This window comes from Lynx rufus, unplaced genomic scaffold (assembly GCF_022079265.1).
Source record: "Lynx rufus isolate CCGP_SWC_20201006 ecotype Redwood Valley unplaced genomic scaffold, mLynRuf1.p SCAF_13, whole genome shotgun sequence".
Classification (NCBI taxonomy): Eukaryota; Metazoa; Chordata; class Mammalia; order Carnivora; family Felidae; genus Lynx; species Lynx rufus.
Genome location: NW_025814827.1, coordinates 42,858,657 through 42,880,213, shown reverse-complemented (window position 1 = coordinate 42,880,213; position 21,557 = coordinate 42,858,657). Strand labels below are relative to the sequence as shown.

The following is a 21,557-nucleotide window of genomic DNA, read 5'->3' as shown; positions in this document are numbered from 1 at the left end:
ATTCTTGGAAGAAATCACAAAAGTGTATCTCTCAAATTGAAGTTCACACAGATTAAAACAAATGAAAAGGTAGAATAATTATACCAATGGGCTCACCAGGGACTGTGATCCTTCTAAGCTCTAGAACCTTATTTTCCTGTAATTCTATCTTATGGGAGAGGAAGTTCCCTGAGGCCCTTTCTAAGGGTTAGGGAAAGGTTAAAGATCTATGTCCCAAGAATTCAAGGACTTGTATATGAGAAGCCAAGATTTTGTCCTGGTTGGTAAGGTTCTCTTAAAGAAATACCACTGCACTCTGACCTAGAAATGAGTTTTGTGGATTTGGGGAGTTGAGGGGTACTGAGTTTTGTTCTCATTTCACCTTGATTCTAGGTTTTACATGGAGAAATCACCTGAGGGACTTTTTCCTTACCTCTACCAATGCCTCATGGTCTCCCTCAGCCAGAGGATAAAGACATAAGAAATGCCATCAGCTGATGTCTTAATCATAGGTCATGCTTCTATCTTTTCTCATGTGCCTCATGCAAGGACTCTAAAAATACTTTCAAGACCACCTCCTCCATACACCTTGTGACTAGAAGTCCAAATGAAGGTTTTTTGAAATTTATGATTTATAATACTACCTAGAAACGCTAGAGATCCATGGCATGGCATCATCCTAAAAGTTGCTGATTTCAATCTTTGGCCTTTTCCTCCTCTGAAAGCATGGGCCAAGGACAGGAGGAAGCCCTAGATGTCTGTCTTCCATGCATAAAAATTCTACAAAAGCACCCCACCGAAGGCTAGAGGAATGGAGATAAAGAAAATTAAAAGGCTAACTTGACCTTTGCTCAATAGACTCAGCCTTGTTGGCCAGGCCTCCTTGAAGGGGTTTTTCTATCTTTTTTATCTTGTAGACGTATGGCAAGGTCAGAGTATAATTGCTATGAGTGACAATAAGAAGAGACTCTAGGTAAAAGTAAGTATGTGCCCAAGGGAGTTCAGGTTTTAGTTTAAACATCTTCTGAGTTCTTATCATTAAGAAGAAATTCAGTGTCTCCTAGTATCTGGATGAGTTCCACAATTATAGCCATTGGATTGTGGGATCATAGGACATCAGAGCAGTCTTCTCCTACCCATCCACAAAAACATATTTTTCATATACCAAATTTTTATACATGTTTCTACCTATCTATTCACAATCTGTTTTCAAATCGAGAGCAGAGCTCCTTAAAGTTTAGTTTGTAAACTAGTGCCAGTCCACAAATTATTATTATTAGTTTTTGTTTTATTTTTTATATTTGAGAGAGACAGAAAATGAGTGGGGGAGGGGCAGAGAGAGACAGAATCCGAAGCAGGCTCCAGGCTCAGCCCAACACAGGGCTCAAACTCACGAACCATGAGATCATGACCTGAGCTGAAGTCCGGCACTTAACTGACTGAGCCACCCAGGTACCCCGCCAGTCTACAAATTATTAGTGGTTCACAGTAGGTACAGAAATTGAGAGTAAGCATTTAGAAATTGTTATAGAAATTTGAACAGTAATCTTATATATCTGACAAATTTAATAATAAAAACTGAAGCTTGTAGTTTGTATGCTTTTCACTTCATTTTCCTAGTTCCTCATTTTTATTAAATTTTATGAAAGTATTGTTCCATGACAGACCAGAAATTAAAACAAAGAAACAAACAATTGGTCCTTCATCACAGAAAGTTTGAGGAACACTATTTAAGAGAAACCCTGTAACCAAGTGGCTAAAAGCATGAACTTGGAAAAAGCCTGCCTGAGTTCAAATCTCCATGCCTCCCTTTCCCTGTCTATTAAATAGAACAATAATGGGACCTACTTCTTGGGGATATTGTAAGAATTAGATGAGTCGCAGTGGGTGAAACATTTGATGTGCTAAGTGTTCAGTAAGTCTAGCTTGACTGTTCTTTTACTGACCCAATAGTGCAAGTATTACCTTGTTACTCTTCCTCAAAAATGTCTTCATTACTGGTATTTATTTAATTGGTCAGATGAAATCTGGGCTAAATTCTTCAGTTTTCAAAAAACTTATATATGTGGAACTGATATTCTTTCAAATACCTTATCTTTCCATCCAGGAAAATGGATGTGTTTTCTGTCAGTTAGGATAGTGAGGTTATGCTATGGTAACAACTCCAGAATATCAACAGCTTAAAATAACAAAGATTTATTTCTTACTCATGCCACAGCAAGGATTCATGAGCGATTCTGCTCTACTTTGCTCACGCTTAACATTTTCAGTGACTGCAAAGGCAGGAAAAAGGAAATGTGGCAAAAACCAACCAAACAAAATCTGTGGGCTCTAAGTCTTTAGTCTAGAAATAAAACACATCACTTCCACTTGTATTTTGTAAATATGAGCAAAGCAAGTCACATACCCCTACCCACTGTCAAAAGGGAGAGAGGTATCATCCTATCTCATACTGGGAGGGAGAACCAGGAACCAGATACACAGTTATACCCCTAAAGAACCTTTTGGCATTGGTGTTTTTCCAGTAAAATGGCTCTTAATCCTTTTTTTTTTTTAAATCATTTAAGATTTCCAGAAGAGTATTCCTATATACTTTTCACCAAGCTTCCTCTAACACTAACACCTTACATAGCCACATTTAGATTCCCATTTTCTATAGTCCAGAATACATTGCATTTACTCATCCTGTCTCCTTAGTCTCCACCAATTGTGAGTTTTTCAGTCTTTCTATAACCTTGACACTTTTGAAGAATACTGGTTCAGTGTTTTGTAGAATGTCTTTCAGTTTGGCTTTGTCTCATGTTTTTTCATGAGTGAACTAAGATTGTGGATTTAAGGGAAGAATAAAAGATATATGTCCTTCTTGTTATATCATATCTGAAGCACATGTTATCAACATGACTTCTTACTGGTGATGTTAATTTTGATCACTTAAAAAAAAATGTTTTTGAGGGGGCGCCTGGGTGGCTTAGTTGGTTAAGTATCCAACTGGCTCAGGTCATGATCTTGCAGTTCATGAATTCGAGCCGCACGTTGGGCTCTGTGCTGTCAGATCAGCCTGGAGCCTGCTTCAGATTCTGTGTCTCCCTCTCTCTCTGCCCCTCCCCCACTCATGGTCTGTCTCTCCCTCTCTCTCAAAAATAAACATTAAAAAAATTTTTTTTTTAAATTCCTTTCCAGTCTTTGCTGAATGTTTATCATGAAAGGGTGTTGGATTTTGCCAAATGCCTTTTCTGTATCTCATGAGATTGTCATGTGACTTTTGTCCTACCCTGATAGATTTGCATATGTTGAACCAATCTTGCATTCCTTTGATAAATCTCACTTCATCATGGTGTATCGTCCTTTTTGTTACTGGTTTAGTCTTGGTAGCATTTTATTGCGCATCTATATTCTTAAGGGAAGTTGATCTATAGTTTTCTTCCCTGGTGATATCTTTATCTGGTTTTGGTTTCATGTTACCTCATAGAATGAGTTGGGAAATACTCTCTTTTACTTTTTGGAGAAGTGTGTAGTCTAGTTTTAATAGCAGCACAGTATTTCAATGAGTGAATATATTTAACTAGGGATCTTTTTTTACATATAACAATGCTACACTGACATCATCTGTACAAACATGCATATCTGGTTTTTAGGTCAAAGGGTATGTACATTTTAAGTTTTGATTGGTAATCTGATCTCTAAAAAGTTACAGGCTACTGTTTTCATTTAAATAACCTTCACTTTTATCTAATGAAGTATGGTTTTGTCTGTGTTTGTGTGTGTGTGTGTGTGTCTGTGTTGCATGTGTTTACAAATAATCAGGAAGTCTTTGGATCTGACCTGGACTTTGGTACTTCTTAAATGGAACAGGGTATGTCAAAATTCATTCTATTCTCTCCTTTCCTCCCTGAGATGTATTTAGGCTTAGTGACAAGTCCTCTAAGTGCTTCCAGATTTTTGGACATCTGCTGAATCCTAAGATAAGTGGTGGGAGACCTGGTCTGCAGTTGGTAAATGGGGGAAAAAGTCACGTTAGAAGATTTGGATGGGAACAAGGGAACAATTCGGCCTCTGTTGTCTCTACCCTTCTTGTAAGAATACCCAACAAACTTCAGTTTGCATAAAAATTGAATTAAGTGGGGGAAAAACATCACTCTCCATTAGCATCGTCAATGCACAGAAGCTATTCTTCTGTGAAGAAACAGGATCCTGAGTAATTTGTAGCTAGCTGTGGGATACATAGAGCAGTGGGTACTTTCTGTCCTGAAAATGAAGAAGTATGAATGTGAGAAGAAATAGGTGTTTGGAGAAGTTGAGCCCAAAGAAGCCAATGGTAGATTTGTGCTATTTTTATTACATAAAATATCAGAAAAGTCAAAAGTACAACACTACACATTTTCTTGTTTGAAGATCACATCTTATCCGGGTTATTTACTATTGACATTCACCACAGCTGCAGGAAATTAAACCGTACCTTTAGAAGGTATCGCATGCGGACCTGGTTGGGGCTATAGACAATGAATTCATTGTAGTTGAGGGTATAACCCTCTGGATTCAGAATTCCTGTGTCACTTGCTGGTCCTAAGGGTACTGTACTCCCATTCCTGCCAAGTGGAAGAAAGTGTGTCAACATCGGCGTCAGTGTCAAAAGTTGGAACACAGAAAGTAGAGAGTCTTATCTGACCAAAAGGAGTCTTCTGGCCCTCTAGACTGAATACTTACAGAGTGATGAAGGAGGCAGGACTGGGAGCCATCTTGCCCAGTCCCTTGGTGCTATGTTTGCCCTGAAGTAATCTTTCTGCCTCAGGATTGGCCTCTAGTAGCTCATTACACTGACCTAGAGCTACCTGCAAAGCAAAAGATCTTTTAACACCCACATCCTACTGAGAACTGGATGGCTCTAAGGCCAAACAGAAAATCCCATCAGTACTTTCTTCCCCTACTCCTGCAGAGGAACAGAATGAAAATTGCCCTTGGTCCCCTCTCAGGTTCTCCCAGGTATACCTCCTGGTTCCGGAGTCAAACTGTTCTCTTTGGAAAAATAGGAACTCATAACAAACTAGAGATCATAAATATGTTCATCTCACCTCTGATAAAAGCAGCAGTCCAGTATCCTTCACACGAGAAGCAAAGCAGTAATTGGCACTCTTAGAAGACATGTCGGCAAAGTAGATTCCTTTCCCAAACTGAAATATATCAACAGCCATGAAGGTCAGCTGCTTAACCCACTGTGTTAGAAAGGAGGCCTATACCAGTGACCCTATGTTTCCATTATCTTAAACACTATATAGACCCTTCTCTGTTTCTCCTTGCAGTTCTGTTCCAGAGAAGGCAGATGTATTGGTGAGTCTCTGCTTTCTGACAGGGTAGATGGGATATCTTTAGGAATTTAAAGGAAGAGGGAGAAGGTAAGAAATGTTAGGGTTTTAGTGAGCTGTTTTAATTCTTGGGAAGAATCCTAATCTAGAAATACAAGAGAAAAAAAAAGGACTGTGAAAATTATTGTTATCCTTTACCCTGGGCTTCCTTCCAGGATTCAATTTCTACTCACCATGTAACCTGTGATGGGAGCCTCAGGTGGGGCAATTCGAAGCCCATGGCTCAGGATTCCCACCCAGTTAGTAAGTCTGGAACCATGCCACAACAGCATCCTAGGGAAAAGCCATTATTATTATTGCCCTCTATTGCTCTCCAGCAGGGCCAACACAAAAAAGCCATTTACTGCCATTTTCCAGAAGTCCCATAACCACACTTCAGGCAAGGGAATGTTTTCCCAAACCCAAAGCTAAACTCAGACCTGTTATGAAGGTCCTCTCTGAAGGCTTCTTTTTCACCCTCCTTCTCTACTTCAAAAACATCCAGCAAGGTCATGGTATAGTCCCTGTGTGTGGGAGCATGAGTAGACTGTAGGTATTGGGAAATCACCTGTGAAAAAAAATGAAAGAAATGGCTGATACGGACTGTACAAGAGACCAGACTGAGATGAAGAACCTTGGGGCTTCTGGTAAAGACTGGCAGACTTCCTGTTCCCTAATGGTCTCACAAGGCAGTGAGAGAGCTTTACTTTCCCCAGTTCTTGGTACACAGAAACTCTGCTCTATGTAAAAGTTTGCTCTTAACCAGAAGCACTCAGAGAACAGTGGGGTTAGGGGGATGGGTCTTAAAGGCAGGAAAATACATGACCATTTTTCTTACTTTGAACTCATAACTTTCATGGTCTAGAGGGTGCAAGGCACAATGTAGTTTCCTATAGTGCTGGTCCAATGGGTGTTCTGGGCTTTGCAGCTCCATCTTCACAAGCTTAATGGCAATTTCAATGTCTCCCAAAGCCTGGCAAGATGAGATGCAGGATCAATGTGTAGGAACTTGGGAACAGAGTTAATGCTTCCCAATCCACACATGTCTCACCTCTAGTAGTTGTACTTTGTCTGACAGCTCTTTTTCTGTCCGGATTAATGGAGGGGTACGGAGTCTAAGAACAGAGATATAATTCATAATCAGTTCTCTGATGTGTGACCGAAGGCACGTGACTGAAAGTAACAGACTAAAGATAGGTCCTTTAGAAAATAAGTATAAAAAGCTGGGGTTTTCCATGTGAGGGAGAATCTGTATATATATAAAGAGAGGTTCCAAATATATAAATATATGAAGAGAGGTTATGTACATAATCTTGATATCTGTATACACTACAAAGTGATCCCAAGTCCAGTTACCATCCCTTACCATACTGTTGACCTCCTTCACCCATTTCGCCCACCCCCAACCACCTTCCTCTGTCTGGTTCTCTGTATCTGTGAATTAGTTTCTGTTTTGTTGTTTTTAGATTTCATATAAGTGAAATCATATGGTATTTGTCTTTCTCTGTTGACTTATTTTGCTTAGCACAACAGTCTCAAGATCCATCCATTCATGTTGTGGCAAATGGCAAGATTTCATTGTTTTTTATGGCTGAGTAGTATTCCATTGTATAAATATACCACATTGTTATCCATTCATCTGTCAATAGATATTTAGGTTGTTTCCATATCTTGGCTATTGTAAATAATGCTGCAATGAACACAGGGATGCACATATTCCAGAGGTGGAATAGCGGGTCCATATAGTAGTTCTAGTCTTAGTATTTTGAGGAATCTCCATACTGTTTTCCATAGTGACTGTGCTAATTTACAATTCTACCAACAGTGTATGAGAGTTCCCTTTTCTCTACATCTTCTCCAACACTTGTTATTTCCTGTATCTTTTTAAATAATAGATGAATCTTTATATCAATATCCATAAAGAATAATTTAGATATAGTCCTGTCTAGAAGCAGAAGTAGACCTGTTGACCACTTAGGGTTATTTTTAGGTCACAGAGCTCTATAAAGCAATGAAAGGAATAAAAACAGAATCGATACCAGAATATAGAATCAACAAAGATAAAATGTATTATATCTACAATCATTTGAATTAGGGAGTTATATGTCTGAAGGTATTTTACTTGTTGGTTAGATAGCTAGACCCATATTCTCTTGGGTAGCTTCCATTTGGTCAGAAAATATGGTTGTAATCAGGTCAGGAGTTTGCATTCCAAACTTGTAAGCCGACTAAATAGGCTATCTCTAAATTATTTTGGCTCTGTGTTTATCCAAGATGATCACTTCATTAGAAATGAAAGATTAAAAAAATTATAGTTGCTGCTGAGTGATATAGGGGATATGGTTAGGTAGAAGACCAAAGAGAAGTAACAGCACAGGCTTTACCCAAAGTCATGTGGGATCCTTGTGTAGAATTCATTGCATGCTTCCAGGAGAGCTCGTCCATGCTGGCCAGCCCGAATACAATCCTCAATCTTCTTAAGAGACTGGTAGCCTGCCTTGATTTGTGCCGCTGTCAGCTTCCCTGTAGGCCCAGCCAAAGATCATCAGATCCCACACGTGGAGTCTTACCCTGTAAACTGTATTCACATGCCTACCCAACAAAGACTCTCACCACTCAACTTTCAAAACAGCTTCTCTCCCCTCATACTACCTCTTACCCCAGATCTCCTGTTCTTCATTCATACTATCAGCAAGCTTTAAATCATGAAGGTGACTAAATATTCCATGAAAGGAACTAGGAAATATAGAGAGGGAATGTAGGATAGCATCTGAAGTCCTACCGAGAGGGGCTTTCTTGGTATCATATTTCATTTCTACCATCATCTCTTCCATGGCCTGGACATTACAGATCAACTCTATCAGCTCCTGTACACGGAGATCTAGCTGCGATTCTGGTTTCAAGGGGGATTTAAGAGATTCCTTTTTTGTTTTCTCTTCATTCTACAGCCAAAAAAGAAAAGAAAAGAAAAATATGAAAGTATCTATTTTGAGGTCCCTGCAAGGGATGGCTCTACAATATTCCTGGCAGGTGAACATCAATCAGCCTCTGCCAAACCACAGGTTCATTCCATTATTAACCTAGTTAGAGTACTCAGTGTGACTCCTACATCTGCCTCCCATAGTTAAACACTCAGAATAAGTCTAAAAGGCTCTCCTAATATGCTGGTAAGTATGTAAAGACAGCTATTATGTCTCAGATCTTCTCATCTTAAAATGACTAAGATTTTTACATTTTTCAGATACTGTATGTAACAGTTTTCAGCATCCTGGTTGCAACTCAATTTGTCAAAATTATTATTATTTTCTTTATTGGTATGGTATATACTGGTAGTATATAACCAAAAGTGAAGACAACTTTAAATGCAGTTTCATCACTGTGACTGTGTATTACTCCTCTCTGGATCCATACATTAAACTTCAGGACCTGAGATTTTATAAGAACCATACTAGACAGTAGAGACTAGACAGCATTTTCTATCTTCATTCTATAGTCCCTTTAAGATTACAAAGATCTGTGAAAGTTATCCCTGAGGTAACTGTTATCTTCAGTTAGGTGGTGAACAGCAAGACTCAAGACACCCTGGTCTGTTCTAGTCTAGGACCTGATCTAAGCCATTCTGTTAGACTTCACCTTGGTTAAGAGGAAGCAGTTTTCTCCCCAAATGTGTAGTCAGTTTACCTGTGCATTGGTGGCATAGTCCATTTCTAGCATATCATATTTTCCAGGCACCTTCTTAAACTTCTTACGATCCTCCCAATTGTTTTTTGTTTTGTCAAGGAATCTGTAGAATCCATGATGGTGAGAATATCTTACAAATAAGGGTCTACTAGGAATGGGCTTATAATTGTTTCCTTAGAACATCTCCAAACTATGTCTCCCCCCAACCCCCAAACTTCTTAGAACTCTTTTACACCCAACTTCCCACAAATCTGGACTCTAAATTAGGATCCTGAATAGAAAGAAAAGCTCTGGAGACAAAGGGAACAAAAAAAATGGGAAAAAGGGGTCCTTGAGCTTCTTAAAGGCCCCAAAATACCACATAAGCCATTGAGATTTTAGACGAAAGATCCCTATCTGCTCCCTGTCTCTGAAAGATTCTCAGAGACTCCAGAAAGCTCTGCATCCACATCATAGTGAAAGAATTTTTAAAACTCTAGCTGCAATATTCTCATCCTACCCACTTGGGTTTCCCAAGTTTCCTAAATTGTTGGTCATGTGCTAATTATATTAGATTCTTCTATTTTTAGTCAATTTCAACATTAGGTGATATAATCACTAACTTAAGGAGGCAGTTTGGTGTTTCAGTCACAGAATGTCACAGTGGAAATACATTAACAGTGAGGCCAAATCACACTTCCTATAAAATTCTTAAAGAAGACACATCCAAGAAGAATAGTATTTTTTTGGTACTCACTTCTTCTGAAAGATTTCCTTGGCTTTGTTGAGGTCCCCTGAACAAGCCACCAAGCTGTGCTGCCCCATTTTCCCCACTGCAAAGTAAATGCCACACATAAGATGGTTTCCTGCCAATCCAAGAAGAGTTCTCTCTCGAAACAAGCCAGCTCTCTAAGGTCTCCCTGCTTAGCATGTGACAAATGGGCAGGAAGGGGAGAAGGAAAGGTGAATGGATCCAGGAAGCTGATCCTGTTGATACTAGTTACCTGCTAACTGCCACAGTCCCTGAGCAGCATTAGCAGACCAACTGCAGGACACTCCCAGCCTCAACAGTCTGCCCTAGGTTTTTCCAATGAGGATGCTTGCTATTCCATTTGCAAGCCCCTCCCAGGTTACAGAGCCTCCATTCTACCAACTGAAACCCAGGGGATCTTTTGGTTACTCACTAAGCCGCTTTAGGCTTTCTGAATGACCAATCAGAAGATCCATAATAAAAGTCATTACCCCGGCCCCATCTCATCCAAACACTGAAGTGCCTCTGGGCATCATCTTCTAAGAGCTGAATCAAATAGTACTTGTTGTTGTTGAACTGAAGATTAGTCTATGATGAGAGAAATATGAACATAAGAGAGAGGTTTACAAATGGAAGCCAATAAACCAATGACTCTTCCTTGGTCACCGGCGGTACCAGTTATTGCTATAAGGAAAAGGCTAATATAAGGGACTTCAGAATTAAAGATCTGGGCATTGGGACACTGTCATCAGTAATTATCAAGAAGAAATTGCCATAAATAGAATGGCTCCTCCCTTTACCTGATTTAGCATGACATCATAGACATCCTTCCCTTCACAGTACACATGGGCCTAGAGAGAGAAGGAAAAAATTGACATTAGTATATTCTCAGCCCTAATGAGATCCTAAGTGACACTAAATTTTCTTCTGCCTCAAGGTGTCATTCTCCAGCACTGCCAACAGCCATCTTCCAAGGAAAGAAAGGCCAAAGTATGTTCTTCTCCCCATAACCTGTTATTCCTATAATGAAAACACGTTGCTTTTTTTGTAATTACAGAAAAACAAATGATTCTGACAGTTAAAACCTGCTCCAAAGGAAGCCTTTTTTCTGTATTCTTCACATCCTTTTCACATTTATCAGTAACTCACGCCATACCAGGGCAGTTTCTCATTAGAACAGAGATGGTTCTTCCTTCATAATGGTATAATTTTCTAATTGAGAAAGAGAATGAGGTGTGGGAAGCTGATGACAACCCCAGAAGTTAGAAATACCGATTATTATCCCCAAACTCCACCACTTCCATCTCTTAGCCTTGGAGAAAATTAATCACAAGCAGTATTTGGGAAAGGACTCTTAAAATGAGTCCTAGCAGTGTTCTGGACAAGAATCCAAGTAACAAATGAACAACTGCTTTCTGAGAAACCGATGGGCAGAGGAGTCTCTCACCTTCCCCACCTTGGCTGTGCACTCCGTGTCCACAGGAGCTTTTCCCTTTAACAGCAAAGTCTTCACAGACTCTGAGGAAAGACAGATATGGACTACAGCTACTTATATGAGGATCAAAAATAGCTATCATGTCATAATTAACTTTGCCCTTCCCAAGCAATCCTGATCTGCCCAGTTCTCAAGCTGTTTAAACTACATGAAACTGAAGATTCCGAGAAAGTAGATGAGTACTACACCCAAAGGATAGAATATTAATTATATCTTCGAGAAAGGAAGAAGAGTTGAAAGAACAAGACATCCCTCACCCGCAGCCTCCCATAGACATTCTTGCTAGCCTCCCTGGCCTACCACTTGAAGCTGACCTTGCTTATCTTCTGTCCTGTCATTATTGGCCTTTCCTTCAGTCACAGGCTCCTTCTTTACCCCCTGCCTTTCACATCTTCGAGTTTTCTTTGCAGGAGGCCAGTCTTCTGTAGCTACGTTGCTATTATTAACTCTTCCAGCTTTGTTTAATGCTACAGAAGCTATGGGCACAAAGAATGGGCAAAGAACCAAAAGAAAGAATGAGTACCCACTGAACACGATCCTGCTTTGAAAAAACATCATCTTTTTAAAGAAATGGCTCAAGATGGTTTTGTAAATTTACAAAGAAATAATAACTGCATACCACTGTTCTTGATAATAGTCTGAGAAATCACTTCCTAAACTGCTATTCTAGCCAAATAATATAAACTAAACTAAACTTAAATTAAATTAAAATGGAGCCCCACGGGCTCTTGTGAGCTCATAGCCTAAGACAAGAGTCTCATAGCCTGCTTATCTCTATTTACTCATGCCCCCAAACGTTCTCAACATCTATCCTCAAACTAAGGTGGTATGAGATTGTGGTTAGTAGAGTGCTCCGGAGTTTGTCTCTAGCTTAGAGCCTAGCCCTGTCTCTTCTGGCTGTGAAACCCTGTAGAAGTTATTTCATCTCTTTGTACTTTAGTTGCCCCCACTGTAAAATCCAGAGGATGACAAAAATAGTATATAATTTGTAGGATGGACTTATGCACTTAAAAACATAGTACACAGAGAGTATGATGGCTCATTAGTCCTAAAACCTGAATTTTACTATCTCTGAAACTGGTATGCATCCTACAGTGGATGACATATAAGCAATGAATCACGTTTTAGTTGGAAGCATTTTTCCTTTCTTAGTGATACATAATGATGCATCTTACAATTAATTTTTTTTAATTGGACATTAGGTGTTTAAAATAGTGCTGGCACTGTTAGTTATTAGATGTCTACAAGCAAGCCCTTCTCATAATTCTGTAATCCAAAAAGGTCTGAGAACCGAAATTTTAAAAGTTTTACACTTAAACTAGCTTGATAGCTAAGGGCGGGTCAAAGGGCGACGGAAGGGGAGGGGCTAGGGCAGAGGGCACCGTTCCCTTCAGACTCCCCGCCCCTCCAGCATTAGCCCCCTCCAATGTGCTCCGAACCTCGTGCTCTACCGCTGCGAGTCCCCCGCCGCCGGGCCGCCATGAAGCCAGAACTTGGACGTCATCAACCCTCTCCCAGGAATCGCCCGCCTAGAGTCACAAGGCGGGAATACAGCGCGCGTGCGTCCTGGAGAGAAGACGTCTACAAAGGACAGGGGCGGTACACCCCTCGATATTTGCATGTTGCTGTGTGTTGTGGGAAATCACCATAACTGAGAAATGTCTTTAGGTATGGGAGTCTTATAAATGCTCGGCGGGGCCACCCTTTCCCATAGGGCGGAGGGAAGCTCATCGGTGGGGCTACGCGCTGAGTGCCTTAAGTCACTCTACCCCATGTCCCCTGGGAAGGTCTGAGACTAGGGCCAAAAGCGGCCCTAACAGGGTCCTCCCTGAGTTTCGGGGAGGTGAGTTCCCAGAGAACGGGGCTCCGCGCGAGGGCAGACTGGGCAGGAGATGCCATGGACCCCGCCCTCGAGGAGGGGCCTGGCGGATGCCTCCTTAGCCGGAGCTTGGAAAAGACTCACGGCCAGCGAAGTGAGTTCAATGGCTGAGGTGAGGTACCCCCCAACGGGGGGGCCTCATAACCCAATTCAGACTACTCTCCCCCGTCCTCCTTTTGAAAAAGTTACAATTACAAATCCTAGCTAATAGTGGAAATCCTAGAATAGAAAGCTCTAATAGTGGAAGTTTGAGTAGTGAAAGCTTCAGAAAGTTGAGTTTGGCTAGGGAAAGAAAGGGGGATACAAGGGTCAGGGGAGCTATGGGAATGCTAATGATCTAGGGAGACTTTGAAGACCAGAGAAACCTGGTCATTTGGCTTTTACAAGGGTACTTGGTGATGACATTAGGAGTTCTCAGATATTTGGGTGCCACCTCCCCACAGAGGGTGAGGGCAGTGCACCTAACAAGCATAACAAACAGACTTCAGATCCCCGCCCCCTATCCCAGACCCTCTGAATGTGAGGGTCTTCATTCTTACCGATAACACCCGGCAACCCTGGTGTTGGTGATTTTCATTATATGTATAGATACAGAGATATTTATATATTCATTACTTCAACAAATATTTATTGGGGGCCTTACTGGGTTTGGGGGTTACAATAGTTTGGTCAAGATAGAGAATATTTTGGCCAAGATAGAACTCATGTCTTCGTGGAGTTCACAGTGTAGCTGCGGGCAGATATTAAGTAATCACACAAGCAGAAGCAAAAGTACAGCTACAATGGAAGGAAGTTCTAATGGGAGAGTAAACTGCGGAACTCATCACTGAGGCCATGACAGGAGTTGAGCTGTATTGGAGAATCACAAAGTGAACAGGGGAGAAAAATGGCTGAAACAATGAGTGCAAAAGGAAGCGTGGTATGAGATCAGCCGGAGAGGCAGCTAGTTTCCACAGCAAGCTAGGCTAGAAACTATATTTTGTCCTACTGCGTGTGTGTGTGTGTGTGTGTGTGTGTGTGTATGAACGACAGATGGGTTAAGGACTAATATTCAAAAATAAAACTTGAAAACTCCTAGGCAGAAAATACACACAAATATCTTTTAGATCTTGAGGTAAGGAAGGGGTTTCTTAAGACAAAAGTCACTGAGTATAAGAGAAAATATTAATGCATTTAATTATATTAAAATTAAAGAATTTTGTTCATCAAAACACATAAAATTTAGAAAAAAGAAAACAAAATTCTCATTGTTTGCATGTGGTTTGATTGTGAATATAAACAATCCAGAAGAAACTACAGGATAAAATTTTTAACTCAATAGGAAAGTTTAACAAGGCTGATAGAAAATAACCTGTAAGAATAAATTGCATTTTTATAACAGAGCTTCAAACAAATAGAAATAGAATTTTAAAGAAACGATAGTATTTAATATAACATCAAAGTGTATTAAGTATTTGGGAATAAATCTAACAAAATGTAGATGCTCAACAAATGCTTGTTGGATGGGATTGGTTTGGTTAATTTCTTTTGTTGGTAGGTCAAAATCTGTTGGATCTAACTTAATTATAGCACAAATAAGCTAGACTGGTCTAAAAGGCATTAGTTTGGAGATAGGAAAATGTACTAAAAATGGAAAATTTATTAAAACTAGCTAATACTCAGCAGAGCTTTCTTTGTGTACTAGACACTGAGTAAAGTGCTTTAACGTGCATAATCTCATTTAACCTTCAAAATAATAAAAGCTAGAATTTATTTGGTGCTTACTATGGTATGAGCTTTACATACATTAATTCTTACAACAACCCTACAGGGTAGGTATTGTTTTTGTCCCCATTTTATGGCTAAAGAATTTGAGCTTTAGAACATTTTAAGTAATTTATTCAAGCTCACACAGTCTATTTGTTTGCTAGGGCTGCCATAGCTAGCTCACACACTGGGTGGCTCAAACAACAGACATTTATTTTCTGAATTCTGAAAGCTAGAAATCCAAGATAAAGGTGTCTACAGTGTAGGTTTCTTCTAAGGCTTTTCTCCTTGGATTGTAGATGGCTGTCTTCTTCCCTGTCTTCCCAATCACTATCCTCCCTCTGTGTCTATGTGCTAATCTCATCTTCTTAAAAGGACACTGGTGATACTGGATGAAGGCCCACTCATATGACCTGTTTTACCTTAATTACTTCTTTAAAGGTCCTATCTCCAAATACAGTCACATTCTGAGCTCGTGGGAGGGTTTAAAACATATGAATTTGTGAGGCAGGATCACAATTCAGCCCATAACACCCAGTTCATAAGAGGCAGGTCAGATCTATGTAACTCCAAAGTTTATTTTTATCTACTAGACTATTGTATTTGTCAAGTTTCTTGGTAGTAATTACCATACCCCCCACATTTTTAAAAATTTATTTTTATTTTTAGTTTTTCTTCTCTTAGTTGTTATTTTTTATGGTAGTCAGTGAGAATTACTGACATATATTTTGAAGATATAACTTTTAAAAAAATTTTTTTAATGTTTATTTATTTTTAAGAGACAGAGAGAAACAGAGCACGAATAGGGGAAGGACAGAGAGAGAAAGAGACACAGAATCCCAAACAGGCTCCAGGCTCCAAGCTGTCAGCACAGAGCCCAATGTGGGGCTTGAACCCATGAACCATGAGATCATGACCTGAGCCGAAGTCGGAAGCCCAACCGAATGAGCCACCCAGATGCCCTGAAGATATAACTTTTTATAGTCAGACATAAAGTAAACATAACCAAAACAGTATTAAAACATGTCACTGATAACTAGAAGAAACTATTTAACAAATGTGTGGTGAATGAGAATTTTCTTAGGTCTTAAACAAAACAAGAAAACAGAGGAAAATAATACATTTGCCTATTGATTCTTAAAAAAGAAAATGAAAGAATTTTAGAAAATGTCCAATGGAAAGCTACAGTGTTTAAAATTTGAATTCAATGTACTTAACACATAAAGAGCTATCTAATAGTCATAAGAGAAACAAAATTTTCTGTGGATAACTGAACAAAAGATATGAATAAACTGCAAATATGAAAAGCAAGGACGTGGAAAAATTTTTCAGGCTCACATGGCATAAAAATGCCAAGTATTAGTATTAGTATTCTACAGGACAATCGGCCTGTTCTCTTCAAGTTATTGTTATAAGAAAAAAAGAATAAGATTGGCACTGTTCTAAATTAAAAGAGACTTTTCAGGCATAACAACCAAAGGCAGTGTTTGGTATTTGGATGCTGGTTTAAACAAGCCAACAATAAAAATCCTTTTGGGAGCAAGAGGGTATGCAGATATGAACTGAATATTAGAAGATTTTAGGGGATTATTTATATAGATGTGGTAATTATTTATATAGATTGTAGCTATGATTTTTAAAAAGTTCCTTTAAAAAATGAATTGGGGTGAAATGTCATGATATCTGGAATTTGCTTTGAAATACTTCAACCAAAATAATCAAATGAAGCAAATATTGTACAATACAGACAATTGTTAAATGTAGGTAATCTATGTAGAGATGTCCATCATATTCTTTTCTCTAGTTTTCTGTGCACTTAAAATTGTCATATTACATTGAAGATACATTAAGGAAAAAATGATGGAAAAAAAAAGGATGAATTAGTCAAGACAACTGTGATTAAAGAGAAGAGCCAACTGCAAATCAAGACTTCATATCCTGGTAAGTGAATATTTTAGGTAGTATTACTGATTATAATGTGATATTCCTAAGATGTATTTACATTTTTTATCATGTCATAATGACAGGAAAATTTGATTAATCAAGCTAGACATAAAAGGTACATAATTTCGGGGGAAGTCTACATATTTCAAAAAGTAAAGTGCGTGAAAAATGGATTTGTGATACCCAAGATTAAACAGATACTTCTTTAAAATAGAAAAGGACTCTTCCTAATGACTAGTTTAGGTTTGCATCCCACTGGACTGGGTAACTAGTTCCCATGTCCAGATAAGAATCTTTTAGTTCATACATAAGATCATGCAAACCTCAAATGGCTGAAACAATCTAGAAATAAGTATGATTTTATTTTCTTTATTTGGGTTCTGAGAAGGTATAGAAGTAGTATCTAAAAAAAATTTCTGAAATCCCAGAATCTATAAAATATATAGGGAGAAATAGCAGGAGCAGAAGCAAAGTGAAGAGGAAGAGAGAGGAGGAAAAGAAAGTGGAAAAAGAAGGATAAAAAATTTTAACAGTCGTATTTGCACAATGTAAGTGTGAGTTTACTGCTCGGACTTGTAATCGTTAAGATATTTTTTGTATGCTTTCCATGGACATGCCAGCAATATTCATATTGCTGTGGCATCATAAATTTGTTCAACTTTTGGGAAATGAAATAGTAGCAAGGTTTCAGAAGACCCGCAGAGCCTGACCAATGCGGAAGAAAGAGAAGACGTATCAGCAGGGCTACTGATGGGATAAAGTGGGAAGGGGAAGGAATTATAGGTCCAGAGAAGAAGGAAGGAACCAGCTGAAAAGCCTGGTGAAGGATTGTGATTACAGCAAAGGGACCCGGGAGTGTCTCATGGTCAAGGACTTCTTGTAAAATATATCCTATGGAAGAATGGAAGTGGGGAAGAGATGAAGAGAAATATTAAGTGGAGCAAAAGAGATGAACAGAGTAGCTGCCACAGAGGTGACTACAGAGGGAGCTGAGAAAGGAGGTTTCTGAAAAAGGGTGATTTGGGGGGAAACTTGTTTGCTTTCTTTTGCTTTTGTTTTTGTTTATAATGGTACAGCAGGAATTGGGATAATGGGCTAAATCTGTGATACTGTATAATCTTTATATCATTTGGTAACTATAGATATGTAACTGACATGAACTCTTCCACAAATTTAGAGTGTGTGTGGAGGATGGGGAGATTGTTGTTTCCCAGTGCCTTACTAAGAACAACAAGCCTCTCTCTTCCCCAGAATTCTCTAAAAATACTTAGGGCTTCAGGGAGGAGCATTCCCTTCTCCTGAATTCACGTTAGAGACTGGGCAGCCTTTCCTATCCACCCTTGAAACACGTAGGGTCCGTGCATCTCTGCCTTTATATGTCATCTTGATATTCTAAAGTTCTTTACTAAAGTAGTTTTTTTTTTCCACAGTGATTTCAGAGAGCCTTATACTCATCTTTCTGGGGTTCCAAAATGATCCGCTAATATCACTCACTGGAGAAGAAGAAAATCTGCAATGTAATCTTGTTACTTTAAGAAGCAGGAAATTATGAGTGAGTGTAGGTCTGTAATCACAGAATTTAGGAGCAAAAACTAATTTCCATTGATTTCTTATATCTTGAAAGAATTGTATGATGTGTAAACAAATAGAAGTTTATAAGTAAAGTCATGCAAGCAGTTATTTACTTTTTCATTTCCTCTCTATATAAGAATGAAGGATGAGCAAGGAAGGAAGGAGAACATGAATTGACCATGTACTATGACCAGTCATTTTGTTAGACTCTTTCATATATTTGTATATATGTTAGTGAGGGAGGTATTACTTTCCCCATGGTACAGAGGAGAAAATTGAGTCTCAGAGAGTTTAAGAAATTTATTCCAGATTGTGCAGCTAGAAAATGTCTTGGAAACTATCACAATTTATGTGAAATGTCTCAGAATATCCCTGTTCCTCACCTTGAAATAGAGATTTTCATTTGCTACTCTAAAGGAGGAAAAAGTTTTCCTTAACCTTCTTAGAGTCCCTGGCAGGATCTGAAAATTGAACTGACAAAAAATTAACAGGAGGAAAACATACAAGTTTTATTGAATTTTCACATGTACCTACGTGGGAACCTTCACAGAATGAAGTGACCAGAGTAGGAAACTTTTAAACTTTTAGACAAAGAGACAAATTTGTGAAGAATTGACAAAAGACAAAGGGCTTTGAACTAGTAGTAGAAACTGGTGAAGAAAGAGCTACCAAGATAAGGGTTAGTTTAATAAGGTTGGTTTATACAACTACATTTTCAAAGCCTAAACGCTTAACCACACCCATCTTTTAGTCACTCGGCTTGTTAACTGGAATATTACCCTGAAGGTAAGTTCTAATTTGAATGGATCTAGACTGTTTATAATGAAACCTGTTACTTTGCATAAATTAACCCTATTGAAGTCCAAAGGTTAGGAAATTATCCTAAAGGAACAAAATTGTTTACAGTAGGGCCATCTAAACAAGCATGTGTATAAATAGCTTGAATTAGCCTATGTTTGCTTGTGTTAAGTACTTGAACTCAAAAGGAAACTTGGTTTAAAAAGGTCATTCTAAAAATAGTGCAAGTAGCATCACTGTTCTATAAAGACACAAGTAGGTGAGGGGGGGGGTTATCATTTCGGTACCTTTTAAGGTAAAGGAGGAGGGAGTCTGCTTTTAACTCATTAGCCAATCAGACTCTGAGGCCACTTCTCAAAGCCACTTCCTGTCTCTCCACTTAGTCTCTCCGATTTGGTGGTGGGCTGGTGAGTATGCACTTAATTTTGCTCCCTGATTATTCTGAATTTCTTTTCCATTTGAGCCCTGTATCCTGATGGCAGGCCTTTTTTTCAAGCAAACATTAGAGTGTGTGTGAGTCACAAGGCGATTAATTTCGGCTGTGTGGAGATTGGGAGAAGGCAGTGAAATGCTCTGCCTGGCTTATTTCCACGTGGGCCTCTGCAGCACTGGGTCTGCCTTCCTTCCCCGAGACCTGGTGACCCAGAAACAACGGACTCTGCTTCATGTGCAGAGTCCCCGTGTTCCTGGAAAATACCTGGATTCCTTTTGCTTGGAGGGGCAGGTATTGTTATTATTCTGATGCTGTTTTGACTTAGATCTCCCTGGCCGGAGGGTAGACCTTGGGAAGAGGTTCAGACTAGTTCATTTTCTCTCGTGTCTGTAGAGCCCAGGCCCTCCCTGGGTTTGTGGGAGCTGTAGCGAACGTTGTTTTTTCCCTGGTCTTTGCTCAGAGCATTCATTATAGCTTTCTTAGTGAGCCTAGGCAGCAAACTCTGAAGTTAGATGATTTTAGTGAGCCCTCAGAGGAGCTCCCAATTTTAATGTCGCCACTGTAGTGAGGGTGCCCTAAAAAGCCTAAGAACTACTAAAGAAAAAATCAGGGGCCTTAGCTCGGGACAAGCCCAAATCAAATTCTAGCACTACAGTTTACTCCTCCAGTGACCTTGGGTAACTCAGTGGACCACTATGAGGCCCCGCTGTTGAAAATCAAAATATACGAAGGCCAGGCATTATAATAAATGTTATATACCTTCTAGAAGTAAGCAGTAAATTTATTTTGGATATATTTTTTCTTATAAAAAGTCTTGCCTGGTGACTTTGAGTGTAAATGGATTCCCATTTTTTTTTCCTCCTTGATATACATTAGTTTGAATACAATGTATGTGTTCATTATTCTTCCAGGCAGAAGGTGTGAAAGAAATAAACTAGTGGATGGAATGTAGTAATAGAATGTTGTAGACTTCTCAAAATCCTTATAATTCTTATGCTTTATTGTTAAATTAATGTTATTTTTTTGGAAAGTAATAGTTACATGGTTAAATTAAAAAGGGATCAAAGCGTGTATCATGAAGTCTCCTACGTCGCCTAATTTCTCTACCCAGTAACAGCATTAACAGTTTCTTATGTATACTTTCTGAGATATTTTATGTAAGTATAGGCAAATACATGTATTTTACCCTCCCCTCTTACATACTCTACCATGTATCTTGCTTTTCCCACTTGAGATTTCCAAATGAATAAAGAACATCCATATTCTTTATGATGGTTACACAGTAATCTAATGTATGTGCATACCATAATTTAAGCTTTATTGGTGAACATTTAGGTAGTTTACAGTCTTGTTGTTTACCCCAAAATGAATAACCTTGTATATAAGTCAGTTGTCATGCCACAGTTCAGTTGGGTTTGATATAGTTTATGACTCTAAACATGCACTGTTTCCTGTTACTTATATTTATTTTGTACACGGTGATAACTGGAAACCAACCAACACCATAAATGTCCTGATTGAGCAATAAAGGATTTTTTATCAAAAGCAAAACCACGCTGATGGCTTTTATGTGAATGGATCTTTGCCCACTTCAGTTTAAGGGATGGTTTGTTTTGCTGTGAACACATTTAATGTTGAGAAGGAATGGCAACATGAACCAGAGAAACCACATGGGCAGAAGGAGCATGTTTCCAGTGTTTACTTAGCAGAATGCATGCTGGATATCTTCCTGAAATAACAGTGTTGAGTGAGTAAACTCATATTTTAGCATTAAGTTAGGGAAAACAAATGTTTTTTTGGGATGAAAATATGCAAAACAAAAGCTTCTGGGAATTCCACCAAAGCTTTTTTATTTTTTATTTTTTTAAGTCATAAAAGGCTAAGATCATGTCTTGTGAAACCTCTAGTTTTCCAGTTAGGAGTATCTTGGATTTGAAAGTGGACTTATTAGGGATGTGTCA

At 38.9% G+C, this 21,557-nt stretch overlaps 1 protein-coding gene across 2 annotated transcripts; it reads right to left on the bottom strand.

The window, feature by feature from the left end:
* Nucleotides 1-4,295: 4,295 nt before the first annotated feature.
* PARP2 (poly(ADP-ribose) polymerase 2) lies at nucleotides 4,296-12,793 on the bottom strand. Of its 2 annotated transcripts, none has more exons than XM_047075373.1 (16): nucleotides 12,664-12,793; nucleotides 11,539-11,700; nucleotides 11,177-11,247; nucleotides 10,530-10,580; nucleotides 10,221-10,317; nucleotides 9,736-9,811; nucleotides 9,000-9,102; nucleotides 8,101-8,260; nucleotides 7,703-7,841; nucleotides 6,370-6,433; nucleotides 6,157-6,291; nucleotides 5,759-5,886; nucleotides 5,513-5,612; nucleotides 5,049-5,147; nucleotides 4,684-4,808; nucleotides 4,296-4,565 (listed from the first exon to the last, which is right to left on the bottom strand). In XM_047075373.1, the coding sequence occupies exons 1-16, from the start codon at nucleotides 12,704-12,706 to the stop codon at nucleotides 4,406-4,408; spliced, it is 1,713 nt and encodes a 570-aa protein (XP_046931329.1). In that variant the 5' UTR covers nucleotides 12,707-12,793; the 3' UTR covers nucleotides 4,296-4,405. The 2 variants fall into 2 exon arrangements, with proteins under 2 accessions (XP_046931329.1, XP_046931330.1); XM_047075374.1 differs by having other exon boundaries at nucleotides 11,186-11,247.
* Between the last annotated feature and the right edge of the window lie 8,764 nt (nucleotides 12,794-21,557).